This window comes from Apium graveolens, chromosome 6, assembly GCF_009905375.1.
Source record: "Apium graveolens cultivar Ventura chromosome 6, ASM990537v1, whole genome shotgun sequence".
NCBI classification, from domain to species: Eukaryota; Viridiplantae; Streptophyta; class Magnoliopsida; order Apiales; family Apiaceae; genus Apium; species Apium graveolens.
This window is the reverse complement of record NC_133652.1, coordinates 135839594-135854685: the sequence shown is the minus strand read 5'-3', so window position 1 is coordinate 135854685 and position 15092 is coordinate 135839594. Positions and strand designations below refer to the sequence as shown.

General features: G+C 34.1%; 1 protein-coding gene across 1 annotated transcript; it reads right to left on the bottom strand.

Moving 5' to 3' along the window:
* Window positions 1-442: 442 nt before the first annotated feature.
* On the bottom strand, window positions 443-7539 carry LOC141665473 (uncharacterized). The gene is made up of 21 exons (XM_074471457.1): window positions 7485-7539; window positions 7360-7413; window positions 6940-7017; window positions 6760-6837; window positions 6185-6292; window positions 5904-5999; window positions 5746-5823; window positions 5535-5651; window positions 5334-5450; window positions 5105-5275; window positions 4957-5016; window positions 4009-4866; window positions 3855-3858; window positions 3329-3786; window positions 2989-3241; window positions 2538-2832; window positions 1977-2282; window positions 1813-1870; window positions 1333-1695; window positions 1100-1221; window positions 443-1051 (listed from the first exon to the last, which is right to left on the bottom strand). Exons 1-21 carry the CDS (start codon window positions 7537-7539, stop codon window positions 443-445), a joined length of 4338 nt encoding a protein of 1445 aa, XP_074327558.1.
* Window positions 7540-15092: the final 7553 nt, after the last annotated feature.

Genomic DNA, 15092 nt, shown 5'->3' with positions numbered 1-15092 from the left:
CTGAAAAACATAATTTCTATATCACTCTACATTATATGGAATAAAAATACCAATTATGCTATATTGATACAGGAAGATTATAAAACACTTCGTCAAATACTACATTAGCAATAAAATTACATGTCTTCCCGTTATCGCCTTCTATTGATATATGCAACCCATCTGGAGAAGTGACTCTTGAAACGGCAACATACAGCTGTCCGTGAGAAAATTCGGATCTTGGCAAGAAAAGCCCAATGGTCTGAAGTGATTGACCTTGGATTTTGTTTATTGTCATTGCGGGACAGATTTGCAGAGGGAATTGAATTCTCTTAAAAACAAAAGGAAAGTGTGTATCAGTCGGTTCCATCTCGATCCTTGGTATTAGAACCTTTGTGCCTGCATGGGATCCTGTTAACAGTTGGCACTCCACACTGTTCTTCAGACATTTTGTCAAAACCATTCATGTACCATTACACAAACCCATTATCTGGTTAAGATTCCTCATCAACATGACTACAGCTCCTACCTTTAATTTCAAATCATGCTTCAGAATGGAAGGCATATTAATTGAATTGAGATACTCAATTGGGAAAGAAAATTCATAGTCATTATCATCGTTTCCTGTCTCAGTATCAATAGAATCTTGGCTAAGGTAAGAATGCGTGATACCTAGAATTCGATTTAAAATATGAGAATTTACTTCATCAACAATTGCATTTGTCGGTGTGAGGATGGCTCTTTCCTTGAGATATGATTCAGTAGTGTAGTTTTTCGTAAAATCTGGATAGGTGACATCAACAATATCTTTCACTACGTTGGTTTTCTTCTCCACCGAATATTTCCTTGGAATGATGATTTCTGGATCCTTAAAAATGTTATCTGGATGTATATTCTCCACCATGCCGTCGCCAACATCAAGAACCCATTTTGCAAATTCTGCAATTTTCTGGTTCTCTTCAGCATTCATACCACATCCTAGACGCATATTCTGGTGGAGCATAAAAACTTTGCAATGGTTCCAGAGGCTTGACTGGTTAACAGAAGATTGCACAACTTCTGTTCTAGAAACCTTTGGAATAACATGCAAGATTTGCCGAAAATCGCCTCAAAAAACAACCGTTATTCCGCCAAATGGAATATTCTTATTTCTAGGATGAACTAATGCTATTATATCTCTAAAGCAGCGATCAACAGATTCAAAAGCATGGCGATTGTGCATTGAAGCTTCATCCCATATGACTAAATTGGTATTCTTTATTAATTCAGCAATGTCAGATCCGTGTTAAATACCTGCCACAGAGTATCGATCCAATTTTAGCGGGATGTGAAATCAAGAGTGAGATGTTCTACCACCCGGAAGAAGTGTTGCAGCTATGCCAGATGATGCTACTGGAAGTACTATTTTGCCTTCATTGGGCAAACGACAACATAATGTTTTCCATGGAAATGTCTTTCCACATCCGCCACTACCATATACAAAAAAGAGACCTCCTTCTCCTTTATTTACAGCTTCTAATACTGAATTGTACACCTGTAGTTGATCACTATTTAAACTCTGGAAGTTTTTGGAATGCTCTTCAAATTGTTGATTCTTGTCATATCCGGTCTCCTCCTCAATTAGCCGGTTAGTCGTACTATGCATGTAGATATCTTCAGGATATGGCATATTTGGAAAATCTATTAGAGACTTGCCAACACCATTTAACAGCCTTTCTACCTATGTCATGTTATCATCAAATAATCCAGTTAAGATGCTTATGTTACAGTTAATTATTTTGAAAAAAAAACATGGAGATAAAAGATATGTGAATAATTATATTTAAAATTTACCTGCAAGTGTATAGTTCTCCAAATCAGCATCAGAAAGTTTGAGCTCCACATTACCGGACTTCTTCCGTTTATTGTACAAAATGTCATCAGACAAAAATTTCCAGTTATCGGTCCACAATTTAAGCGGATCTGCTACTGGACAGTTGGTCAATATATGAACAAACATTGAACGAAAGCTGAAAAGGCATGCCAGATTCCGCATTTTCTCGAAGTGCAGAGTGCCATTGATTATTATCTTTAAGGAGACCAAGTACCTCACATGCTTCTTCATATATGTTATATGTTCGACCATTAATAGTTCTCAAATCACGAAAAGAAGTTGCACCTTTATTGCGCAAAAGAAGCATTCTCAAAAAAAATGTATCTCCTTGTGATGCATGAACTTCTGTTAACCTTCCGATGACAAGACCTCTTTCACATTGTTTCCACTTAGACTGCCCAGGTAGCCAAGTAAAACCTCGTGGGAACTCCTGGTAAGTGTAATCCCGAGCACCGGGAATAGTTTTGTTGGCCACAAACCATGCTTCTAACTTACTTTTCCTTTTTAATGCCTTAGTTGCTACTTCTTCCAAAGTGTCATTAATATTGAAGGTAACATTTTTTCGTCATCCTACATGGACAGGCAAACGCTCAACAAAAGGATACCGATAATGAATATCATATCCTAATAATCTCCAGGCAGCTTCGGACGCACAAACGTAACGACCATCCAAAAAATATCTCACCTCATCAATAGTTATACCCTTTTCTGAATTTAAAGGCAATCCTTTTTTCCTCCGTATTATCATTGTTGCTATGTCACGTCCCTTCAAACAATACTTGAATAGATATTTCAAAGAGCAAGTATTGTTGCAGATTTCCAAGTTCATATGACACTGAAAGCGTAGTAACAGATCACGATTATAAGGTACAATAAATTGATTGTCCATTTGTTGCTTGTTCTTCTCAACAGTCCTGTCCATCCTTCTCCTCCGATAAATAGGAAATCCACAGTCATCAAAGAATGTGTGACCATTGTACCTATGTGTAAAATTGGTTTAAACACAAATATAATTAGGTCTCCTTTTATATTTACCATAATGATAATATTTTTTCTAAAAAACCTTGGATAATTCATTGCAAATACATAAAAGTATGTCCTGATGGTCATGTATCATGTAATTTATTTGAATATACCTCTTTGGGAAATGATGACCGCATTTTCCATCCGACATATACGGAGAATACGAAAAATCCTGTCCACATGGCCCATGTATCATGTAATTTTTAACAGCATTGTACCCGATCTGTTCAGTTTCCTTATGCGGGATTTCAGCACACACCAAATCATCAATCTGGTCTATCGTATTGGGATGATCATCAGGATGTAGCCAAATTAACATATGAGCGTGAGGTAATCCTCTTTTCTGGAACTCAATCATGTACATAACTGTTACAAAAAAATCATAATTTAGTAGAGAATATAGTGTAAAATCAACTATTATAGGTTGTTTTGTAAAAGTGTTAAAATACTCACGTCCGGTGCATTTTCCAAAGTAATTTTGATTTTTTATTAAATCAACCAATTGATCTAGCTTCATTTTAAAAACACGGGCAACCACATCCGGAGCATCTGCAACATTAACGCCCGGAATATGTTGGAGCATACTCTGAATTTCTGGCCATTTAGTGTTGCAGGTCATTATCAAGAAGAATGATGGATGACCAATACTACGACATATAGCAAGAGAGTCTTTAAAATATTGGGACATATATCTCCGAGAACCTGTGAATGTAGCGGGTAAAATTACATTCTTTCCTTGGCATGTTGTATCAGAATCACCTTTTCTCAAGGAGTCGCGTATTGAATTGTATAGATCAGATCGAATAGTTTTTTGATTCCGTTTAATCCATTCCAGGCGGTACTGTTCAACTGCGTTGAATGCATCAACAATATATTGTTGCCATAAACGACCACTCAAGTGAGGAGTTATTCTACATAATAAATTTTAAAATAGCATTAATACCAATCTACAATCTGTATATAGCTATCATCAATTTACATTCCTATATGATCGAAAAATAAAATTGACAATTTTTTTAACGTTTTTAACAATAATGTAGTACCTTCAGTTAGTTTGATCATGAGTTTGTAGGCATAATATTCCCACATTAAAACATAACATCTCTATTTTGATTCCTCTCTATCATCATCACCTTCAATAATTTTAGGAGGTGGACCACCATTTTTTCCCATTAATGGAATTTTCAAGTGGAATCCTTCATCACCATGAGGGAAAAGTAAAGGATACTGTAAAGGCATGAAATGGGCATTGGTCTCAAAAATGCTCTGAAGCTGTTTAGTTTTTGTCTGAACAACAATATCCCGGGTTTCGCATGAGTCTTCTAGGTCACTAACAATCAGAGCACCAACCTCGTTAGAAGGTCCAACATTATTAGATCTACCATCTGCTGCTTTACATGAAATTAATTCTAACTCAACTTCCTCAGGTTCATTATTTTTGAACCGGTCTCTAGCCATACGAAAGCTATTAACCAATCGATTATTCTCATCAAGCATCAGAAGAAGACCTTTTACAATGTCTGAATCTGTAGAATCGCTACTAGGAACCGCTCGCTTTCTATTTTCTATTTCATTTTCAGTATCATATACGTACAACTGACAAAACTTTGGAGATTCACCAGTAGTCGGGCATATGCTTCCAATCAAATAATAATTTTGACCACAGATCTTGAAAATGTAAGGAGCTCCTCCTCTGTTTATACTATTGTCAATTTTACCTCCAATTGATGTAAAAGCAAACAGTGAGTTGTATATCCGGATCTTTATTTTATAATGCTGAGTTTTCTTTCCACCAGATAACAATTTAGCTAAAAACGGAGGAGTAGGTTTCTCCGATGGTAACTGGACCTGCCCATTCCGACAACAAACAGAAAAAGTTGGTGACGCATGCTTGTTTGATTTGTTATTCCGTTCATTATTCCACATAATGGCTTTACAGTATGGACAAAGTTTGTCGGGCTTTCCAAGATCCATATATCCTTGCCATAGGTCTGTCAAAGATTATTAAAAAACACAATATAAAGGAATCAATATCAATATATTACAGTCAATGCAGGCCTGAAATCAGTTTACCGTCATACCGTTAGTGTGAAGATCAAATTCTTCCTCAGAATCATATCCGCCGAATTCTATTGGAATTTCTATTTTTTATTAATGGTAATGATCAGATATATAAAATTTAATTAAATTGATAATGGTATCAATGCATCACATTTTTTAGCTGTTTACCTTCAGAATGATCCTCCACCTCCATATTATCAAAATACTCAATATAATTGCGATCTTTTAGGTTCTGCGTAATTTTGAAAGGTCTTTTTGATCTTGACACAGACGGGCATGTGTTATCTCCATTCCATTTATTTTGACATAATAACATTACGCGTTCATGAGATGATATACCTGGATTTGCATTCCATGTAATATTTAATAAATATTACGCATTCATGAGATGATATACCTGGATTTGTGGAAGCTGTAATTGTAGATGCTGGAAGTTGGAAATTAATCCTATCATGTCCCATCTGTTGTGTGCATTTCGGAACTGGTTTAGCTATATTTGCAGATTTTGGTATATCTGTAATTATTTACGAAAACAGCAATATTCAGAAGTCACAATATCACAATACGAAAAAAAATTAAGGTATTGACTGAATTTTACCTGGATTGTTAGAACGGGTTATTGCAGCAGTTGTAAGTTCAAAAATAATCTTACGTTGTCCCATATGTGTCATGGATTTTGGAGTTGGAACTTGTTCATTCCTAAATTCTGGTATATCTGCAAATTAAAATGATTAATTCAGATATGATTAAATTCCGGAAAATCTGGCCACGTTAAAACTAAAAAAATTTCACAGGATATATTGTTAAACCTTGCAAGTTCACGTTATGTAACCTCCTTGATGAAGGAGTGACTTCACTTGCAAATTGACCGACACATGATGATTTTCCTGCATGTTCAGGATGCTTTCAAATAATATCACAATTGAAACATATAGGAAATTAAATGAATAACTTTTATAACACTGACCATCTCCATATGAGGAATTAACTGATTTAAATGAAACAAAATTTGCAGGATTATATGTGGTACCACTCAATAGCGATGACGTAAATCTACCTGGACCTGTAATTGTTTGTTCACCAAATTAGCTGTTATGTCACTATTTACTATAAAATAAACAATTCTTAAAATGTCAGTTTGCAACATCAGTAAATGTAAATAAATACCAAGTTTTGATGTGGGTGGTGTTTGAAAATTATTAGATGAGGCACTGGAAGATCTGCATCACTCGCTGTCAATTAAGTTACCCATTGGATTCGGAGGTAAGCCTTCAAATGTACGTGTGACACGCTTTATGTTGGAACCATGTGAGAAATCATTAAGATTCAATGTTGACAGTGGAATTCGATTCTGTGCTGCAGGAAAAATTCAAAGAATCTTATCACGTGTACATGACACATTGAATGAAAATAAACAATTTAACAAAATGTTGCTTCAAATACACGTACACTGATTCACTGTTGTTGAAACCTTGTTAGTATTGTTCACTATCAGTTTTTTAGTAGTATGGGCAGTTGCAAATTTATCAATAGGATTCATGGGTATTCATTTTGTTCCTGCAACAATTTAAGAATCATTTAGTAATATAAACGTAGAACACGACATGACAAATTTGTCTATGGATGTCTACCGTGCTTCGTTGCATCTGATGTAGCATCAGATCTTCTATTTTTTACCACTGAACTTTGTTGTTTTGATTTCAAAAGCTTCGTGTATGTCTAGTTGTTTAGTATTTCGGACACTAAACATAACGTACATTTAATCACATCATAATAATTTAATAATCTTAAATCTCACAGAAAAAATAAATACAAACACAAACCATGCTTTGGCGTTTCAGTATTGACAACAGATTGCCTAGCATTAACGTGTGCATTTTCATTTGCAAAAATTGATGAACCTGGTTTACGAAAAGCAAGGATTTTTTTGGAATTATTTGAATACAAACATGATTTAATCATGTGAAATTAAACAATAAAAAAGTAGATTACAAACACCTTACCATGCTTAGAAATTTCAGTAATGTTAGAATATTGGCTAGTATTTATATGTGCATTTTCATCCGCATAACCTGATGAACCTGGTACATGGGTAAAAAAATAATTATTTACAATATTACACTCAATAAACTAAGCACAGAATACTTATTGGCAGAATATAAACAAGTATTGCAAGGCACACATACCGCTCATTAAATGTTCTGCAGAATGAGAACTGTATTTCGTAAACAGACTTCGTTTTGAAAGAGAAGATAGTTGCTTTGTTATATGTTTCAATCATCGCTTGTTATCTGGTGTTAAGATTTAGATCAACAAACAAACATGTTCTACAAAGATATAATCTATGATTAACATGAACAGGATATGTACAATCTAAGATGAACATGCACTGTATAATAAAAACATTAGAATACTCATATTACCAGGTTCCAATGAAGATGGAGACAGTGGCAAGGCCGTAGGTAGTCGTTTGGAAGCTGTAATTCATGAAAGAAAGGAATGAGAACACGTAATCTACATAGCTGATGAAGGAGGACGAACTGCTTACCTGAATGATTTCCTGGTGTCCGATATTTGGGTTCTTCATCCATTGGTTCTTTCATCATTAATCTTCAGGTTATAGAATGATTTATATGAAAATCATAGAGTCAAACAAAGTGAAGAAGAAATTTGCAGTCCTTTGGCAGCCATCAATTGTGGCCCCCTCCAAACCCGGGTCAGAAGTTTGGGGTCCACACACACCTTTTTTATTACCTGCTTATAACAATAATAAAGATAATAATAATATACAGTGACCCTACTTACCAACCACCACGAACCGCAACAGGTTAAAGTATGCACATAAGCCAAACACACTATTATATTACAAACGTTCAAATCCCAACTATTCCAAACTCAAAACTGAGTATTAAACATTATTACAAACTTTTACAGACTTAAATTATTCCAAAAGAAGCCTACAAGCTCAGCTCAATCAACCTGAACCCCTAGCTCTTGCGCTGGACTGGGGATCCTCGGTACTAACCGGTTCCTTTTTAACTGGAAAAGAACAGAAACAATATCGCACAAATGAGCTAACTAGCTCAGCAAGTCACAATGATAAAACTGAGAATAATGATCATCACGTGAACATGGTTATGATATCAAGTGAACAATGGATTATGATTTAGAATTGGATATTATATTTTCATATTAAAAACCAAGGTTAGGCTGCTGATCAGTCACGCACTAACCCCGAGCAATGCACACAACACTGCTCTAACTACTGGATTCAACGCACACATTGGCCTAACTTGAGCATTATATGGTCTGACCACGAATCTGGTCCACAATTTTATAAAAACAATCCAATTCTAACATAATAACAGAATAAACAATAATAAACAATAACCAGAATCATTAACAATATTTGATGTTCCATAATGAAATGGTTTTAATCTGCATAAGGATCAAAAGAGTATTTTCAAAGTTTGGATGCTAGATAATGAAAGAATTGGCTAACAATGAATCACTGTTTCGGGGTTCAAGGATTTGGTCTTTCAAAGCGTAAAATACAAAGATTTGAATGTGTAAGCAATCTGGTTCAGTGTTTAATATTTAGTTTGTATGTATTTGTGGAGTAGTATCGTATACTTGAGGTTCGTGTTTGGGTATATAACAATCAATGGTCTAGAAAGAATCAGGTTACGGCTCAAGATCAATAACTGGAATCAAGGTTTAGAGTTCAGTGCTTCAAAGCACTTGCAATATAAAACAGGAATATCAATCATGACAATATCTCGAGAAAGTTCAGAACACTTGCCTGGTGTTAGCTTACTATACTGTACTCGCTTCCAATCTCAATCGTCTTACTCCTCAACTATCTGTTTCCCTTTCCTACGTCTTGCCTCTTCTGCTCACATATCATAAACATCTATCAATATTCAACTCATATGATTCTATTCAACACATACTTCTATCTACCCTTCGTTTCACCCAAATCCGATTAACGGATTGAAAGTTACGCAATAAATAGTAAATATCGAATATATAAATCGACAGTCAACCAACATATCACATATAACACATAATACATCACATAATCAATTACATATCATTTATAAAGACTTTTCGGGTCATAAATAGGCTTTTTGGTATTTAAAATGATTTTTAAAACATTTTTCGGAATTAAAACGGGTCGTTGGATCAATTTCGGGGTAACAAACAGGGTTCGGTTGGCCAATTCTGGTTCCGAAACAATTTTATAATAATTATCGAGCCTTGAAAATAATTTAGAATAATATTTTAAAGCTCGAAACTATTTTTCGGAATTTTTAAATCATTTTTTAATAATTAAATCTAATTAAATAATTAACTAAAATCAATTAATAATTAATTAAATCAATTAATCAATTAATTTTCGAATTAATTGACCAATTAATCAATTAAAATTAACTGAAATTAATTAACTAATTAATTCAGATTTATTTTTGAATTAAAAATAATTTTCAGAATTAAAATAATAATTTTTAGAATTTTCAGAAATTAAAAACGAATTTTTATAATAAAAACAACTTTTGCAAACTCTGGAAAGTTCAGGGACTGAACTTCATCGTTTTCAAAAGTTGGGGTACTAAACTGCAATTTTCCAGCCTTTCGCCGGAAAACAGTCGGGTTCGCCGAAGAATTCAACTCCGGCCTCCTCCCACGACCAAAAACTCCAGATTTAATCTATACTTTACAAGAAACACAACCATACCATCAATTCATTCCAATCATCCCGGAGTTAGCCGGAAAATGATCAAGAAACTCGCTGGTTTCCGGCGAGTTCGACGAAAACTTTAAAACCTAACTCCCTCTTCTACAGACCTCGTTGATTCATGAAACTTGTACGACTGAATTACAAATTTCACAGAGAACACAACCCACTATACCACAACATCTATCTATTCCAGAATAAGAAATCCCCAAATTTCAATTAAGAACATTCATACGGGTTATAAACCCTAATTTTAAAATTCGAAAATCAAACTCAAATTTGAACATGTTATTGAACTCCAAATCAGACGTATAATATATCAAAATCATTAGGAAAACAAGCTATACAACATGCAATCATCAAATCATACAAACAATCATCCGAACAAAAATTTATATTTTTAATAAAATTAATCCGAAAATAAATAAAAATATAGAAAATAAACCTTGATTTCTGCAGTAAAACGAAGCTCGATATCTGAAAGAACACTTCAAATCCTTTGGATTGAGTACTCGAGCTTTGAAAACAGAGATCGGTAACGCCTTCGTTTTGCTGTTTGATTCTTAGAACAGTTTATGAAATTAGGGTTTTTCTCTGAAAATTATATAATTATCTGTCTGCAAATGATTTTGATATGAAATAAAATACGGGAAAAGGCTATTTATAATTACGGAAAATTAGTATCCCGTTGGATCATTCCAGATATAAAACGGTACGTTTATTTATAAAAACTGATCCAAATGGTATCGGTTTTCGGGATAATTATCCAAATCAGTACAATTTGTACTGCGGTCTTGGTCTCAGCACCTGGTTACATGTACTACGAGGTGATAATTGGGATAGTTTAATAAAAAGCTCCCGTTTATCGAAAATACGGGTTTTATTGATTTACCGAAATGAATATTGTATCGAAAATGTTGCGCCGGGACCCGCGCAGAACAAACCGTACGCTGGATCGAAAAAGTCGAAACACGGAATATGCTCGGAATATTACAATTAGGTTAGGAATGAGTTCTCTGAAGAGTTTCGGGTTCCAAAAACGTAACAACGGATGACGTCGGTTGGTTCCCGTTTTTATAAAATAGATTTTAAATACTCGGAAAAAGGTTTTATAAATTTCATATGATCCTTATAAATCCATAAATCAACATAAAAATAATTAGGAAGATATGACAATTATCTATATTTTATTTTGGACAAATAAAAATTAAAATACTCAATTAATATTATTTTTAAATATCCAAACACAGATAACACTTAACAATTAATTCACAGAATAGATACTGAACACAAATAATAATTATTTAATAGCAAAAATAATTACACGATATATCCCAGATATTACATCAATGGTGAATGAGACCAAGAAGGTGAGAAGAGAGCCAATCTGCAAAAATCATGTGCTTAAATTGTGGATCAGTTTTGAAAATTGAAAAATTTGTTATAATCTGTTAGGTATAGATTTAATTTTTACCCTTGAATTTGATTATTACCCATGAATAATCCATAACCCGATCCGTTGACCCATTTTAGATGCTTCATTTACATCCATGCCCTTATTTTTAAAAAAGTTAAGTAGAAGTTTTTAAATTTTTTGGGTAGAAAGGTAATTTTATGGAATTCTTCACTAGCAAGAATTAAGAATAGTAGATTGAGCACATATGTGTCAGTTGTATTAATTTCTTATGTTGGATTTGCAGTGTTTACTGTAGTAACTGTCTCAACCGTATCCTTCATTATTTATGAAAATTAGCTGAAAATGGCGTATGTTTGACTTAATTTTTTTTAACAAATTTTATTATACATATCGGAAAACTTCAAATTATATTAGTTTATGCTTACTTTCGATCATAAGATAGAAAACTCGACTTTTATGAAAGGTCAACACCAATTCTGTCAGTAGTACAAAAAGAAAGTTCTCATGTATTTTCTAGACTCCATAACATATTAAATTATATGTTAAAAATGAAATTTATAATCTACAAAATCATGATAAAATTATAATTTCAGTATATATCTATCTATTTTATTATATATATTATATGTGAACATGAGATTTTACCATATTTAGTAAATTACTTATATGCCCCTTTAATTTTATTAGAATAAATAAATTAAGCTTTTGACTGGAATTGAACCCAAGACCTCAAGCAATTAGATAGACTTAAAATCACATCTACAACCATTGCACCAACACAGCAATTATTGGATTTCTTAAAATCATTAACAACGTTTCTAGGTAAGGGTGTCTCTATCAAGGAGATGGAAACTAATCTATATCTATTTCAGTTCTACCATGAAATAGATATTAAAAGAGTTGTCGAAGGTAGGCCATGGTCCTTTAACCAAAAAGCTCTGATTATCGAGTATATGAAGAAGGAAGAAATACTAAGAGGAGTTGCATTAAACAAATTAGATCAATGGGTTCAAATTCACGACTTGAGTCCAGGGTTCATGTCTAAGAACATTGTGAAAGAGTTTGGGAATTACAAAGGGGAATACATTGACCCATGTCCAAGAATTTTATAGGGGGATGGAAAGAGTATATGAGAGTTCGTGTGTCAATTATAACATTCAAGTCCACAACCGAATGTGTACCGGGACCCAATAACCCACTACAGGTTAGTCCAAAAATGTTAGCGATTCGCTACACATGATTTGTTGACTTGTATCTATAAAGGTCCCAAACACTCTTATTCTTATCGATGTGGGAAGTGTTACATATTGAATTCTCAATGATCAGAAGACGCTCAGGATCTGACTGTTCGGATGTCATTAGGATCTGATGTACCGTCAGGATTTGGTATGTCATCAGCATTTGTATGACATCAGTATTTGAAGACAGTCATCATTAAAGGATTTGTTCTATTCCACATAATGTAGAGCAAATATCTGTTACATCTAAGTTATAGGACTTTATCTGTTTAGTTTAAGATATATATCAGTTTCAGTTAGTTTTTGATAATACATATCTTAGATTAATCTGTTGTAGTTGTGTAGTATATAAACACAGTTTAGGTCATCACTTAGTGGAACACACTCGAGGATTATTCGACCTAGCAGCTCTCAAGAACATCAGTATTTTTTGAGAGGAATTTGTAACAGTTTTTATCAGATATATAAAAAGCTGTTATATTTTATTACTTGTTCGAAACATTTATACAATTATATCCAACCCCCCTTAAACAATTGTATCTTTACCGGGCAACAATTGGTATCAGAGCTCAATGATAAATTTACAATCAGAAACGATCTAAATATGTCTCTGAACAAGTATGAAAGCATTAAAATTCCCATTCTGAAAAAGACTTAATATCCAACATGGAAGGTGAAGATGCTCATGTACCTGGAAGCTACAGATCCAGATTATCTAGACGTAATCAATGATGGACCCTTCATGCCAATAAAACGGGTGCCTGCAACTCCTACTGTTGCTGAACATTATCAACTGAAGGAGAAGACCGAATGGACACCAGAAGAGAAAGTAGTTGTGCTGAAAGATGCAAAGGTAAGAAACATTTTGCATAACAGTCTTGATTCTGTGATGTCAAACATGGTCATAGCCTACAAGACTGCCAAAAAAATCTGGGATACTCTTGAAACTCAATGTCAAGGAACCATGGCCATCAAGAAGAACAGAAGGGCTGTTCTGATTCAAGAATATGAACACTTTGAGGCCAAGCCTGATGAAAGTCTCACTGACATCTATGAAAGATTTCTGACTCTGCTAAACAATCTGTCTTGGGTGGGAAAGGTGTATGATCGAGAGGATTCAAACACCAAGTTTTTGAGAGCTTTGAGTGAAGAATGGGAGACTCAGACTTCAATCATACAACATCAGTATGATCTGGAAGTAATTATTCTGGATGAAGTCTATGGCATGCTGAAAACTCATGATTTGGAAGTTCAGTAAAGAAGAGAGAGGAAAAGCAACAAAGGGAAATCTGTTGCTTTGAAAGTGAATGATAAAGCTTCAAGAGAAAAGTCTGTTGGAGCTGCAAGAAAGAAGAACAATTTTCCAGAATCAGATACTGATGATTCATCATCAAATCCTGATGATGATACTGATTCTGAAATTGATGAGAACATGACAGATTCTGATGTCATGCAAATGGCCACATTGCTGGTTAAGGGCTTTAGGAGGATGTAGTTCAGGAAGTCCAAGAACAACAGAAGCTTCAGAAAGAAGTTTACTGGAAGTGAAAGGAAGTCAACTGCGAGAAAAGATGGAAAGGACTCTAGAGCTAGGAAAGTAGATATGACAAAGATCAAATGCTACAACTGTGATGAACCTAGTCACTTTGCCACAGAGTGCAAGAAAACAAAGCATGACAAAGGGAAGAGCAAAGCCCTGATCACTTCAAGCAAGAATTGGATGAACTCCTCTGACTCTGAAGATGAAAACACATGCTATGCACTGATGGCCAGTCTTGATGATCCGGCTACTTCTGAGCCCAAGGTACAAACTCCTTTCTTCTCTTTTAATACTGAAAATATATCTAAATTGAAATCTATTCTTAAATCTTTGCATGGTAGTTTTAAGAATAAAACTTTAGAAAATGATAGACTTATAACTGAAATTAAGACCCTGAAATCTAGGAATCATCAGTTAGAGTCTGACTTAATACATCAGATAGATTTGAAGAAAGAATGTGAGAGAGCTAAACATACAGTTAATATTCTTGAGGCTAGATATAGTATGTTAGAAAAGGATCTAGAGAATGAGAGAAAAACCCTTAAAACCTGGACTGATTCAGGCAAAAACGTTCATGAGATGATCTCAAAGAAAAACTGGAAAGAATGCCTAGGCTATAAAGATGGAATTAAGGATGTTGACATTGAAAATAAAATTTCTCTTAAAACTCCTGTTAAGTTTATTTTATCAGAAGCTGATGAACCCAAATCCACTTTTGAAAAGGGTTCAACATCAAAATCACAAGAAAAACTGGTAAGTAATAAAACTCAAAGAAAGAAAAGCAAGGAAACCATTAAGTCTGTTAAGAAAGAAAAGAACATGGGACTTTTGTCAGCAAGATAATTGAAAAAGAAAATATCTGAGGTTACTGACAAACCTCAAGTAAAGAGTCCTAAAAGAAACAGGAATGGTAAGCAAGGTATTTCTAAGGATTCAAATTACAAGGTTGTTCCCAATGCTCCTAGGAAAACTTGTTTTAACTGTGGAAATACTAATCATCTTCCTATTGATTGCAGGAGGAATAAGAAAAGGAAAACTGTTATTCCTAAGTCTGATGTTAGGGGTAGATCAGTATTTTATAAACCACAAAATCCTTGTTTTCATTGTGGTAGTAGTTGGCATTCGATTTATACTTATAGTTCTTATCACAAGTTGTAACACAATTACTATGAACCTTTGCCTAAGTTTAATAAAGTTGCTTGTGTGATTAATTCTGTTGGTTT

What these genes read in the sequence shown, in the direction of transcription:
- LOC141665473 (XM_074471457.1), bottom strand. Translation starts at nt 7,539, where the DNA reads ATGAAAGAACCAATGGATGAAGAACCCAAATATCGGACACCAGGAAAT. An exon ending in GACACCAGGAAATCATTCAG is followed by an intron (nt 7,414 to 7,484) that starts GTAAGCAGTTCG and finishes CATGAATTACAG; the next exon opens with CTTCCAAACGACTACCTACG. An exon ending in TCCATCTTCATTGGAACCTG is followed by an intron (nt 7,018 to 7,359) that starts GTAATATGAGTA and finishes CCCATGTACCAG; the next exon opens with GTTCATCAGGTTATGCGGAT.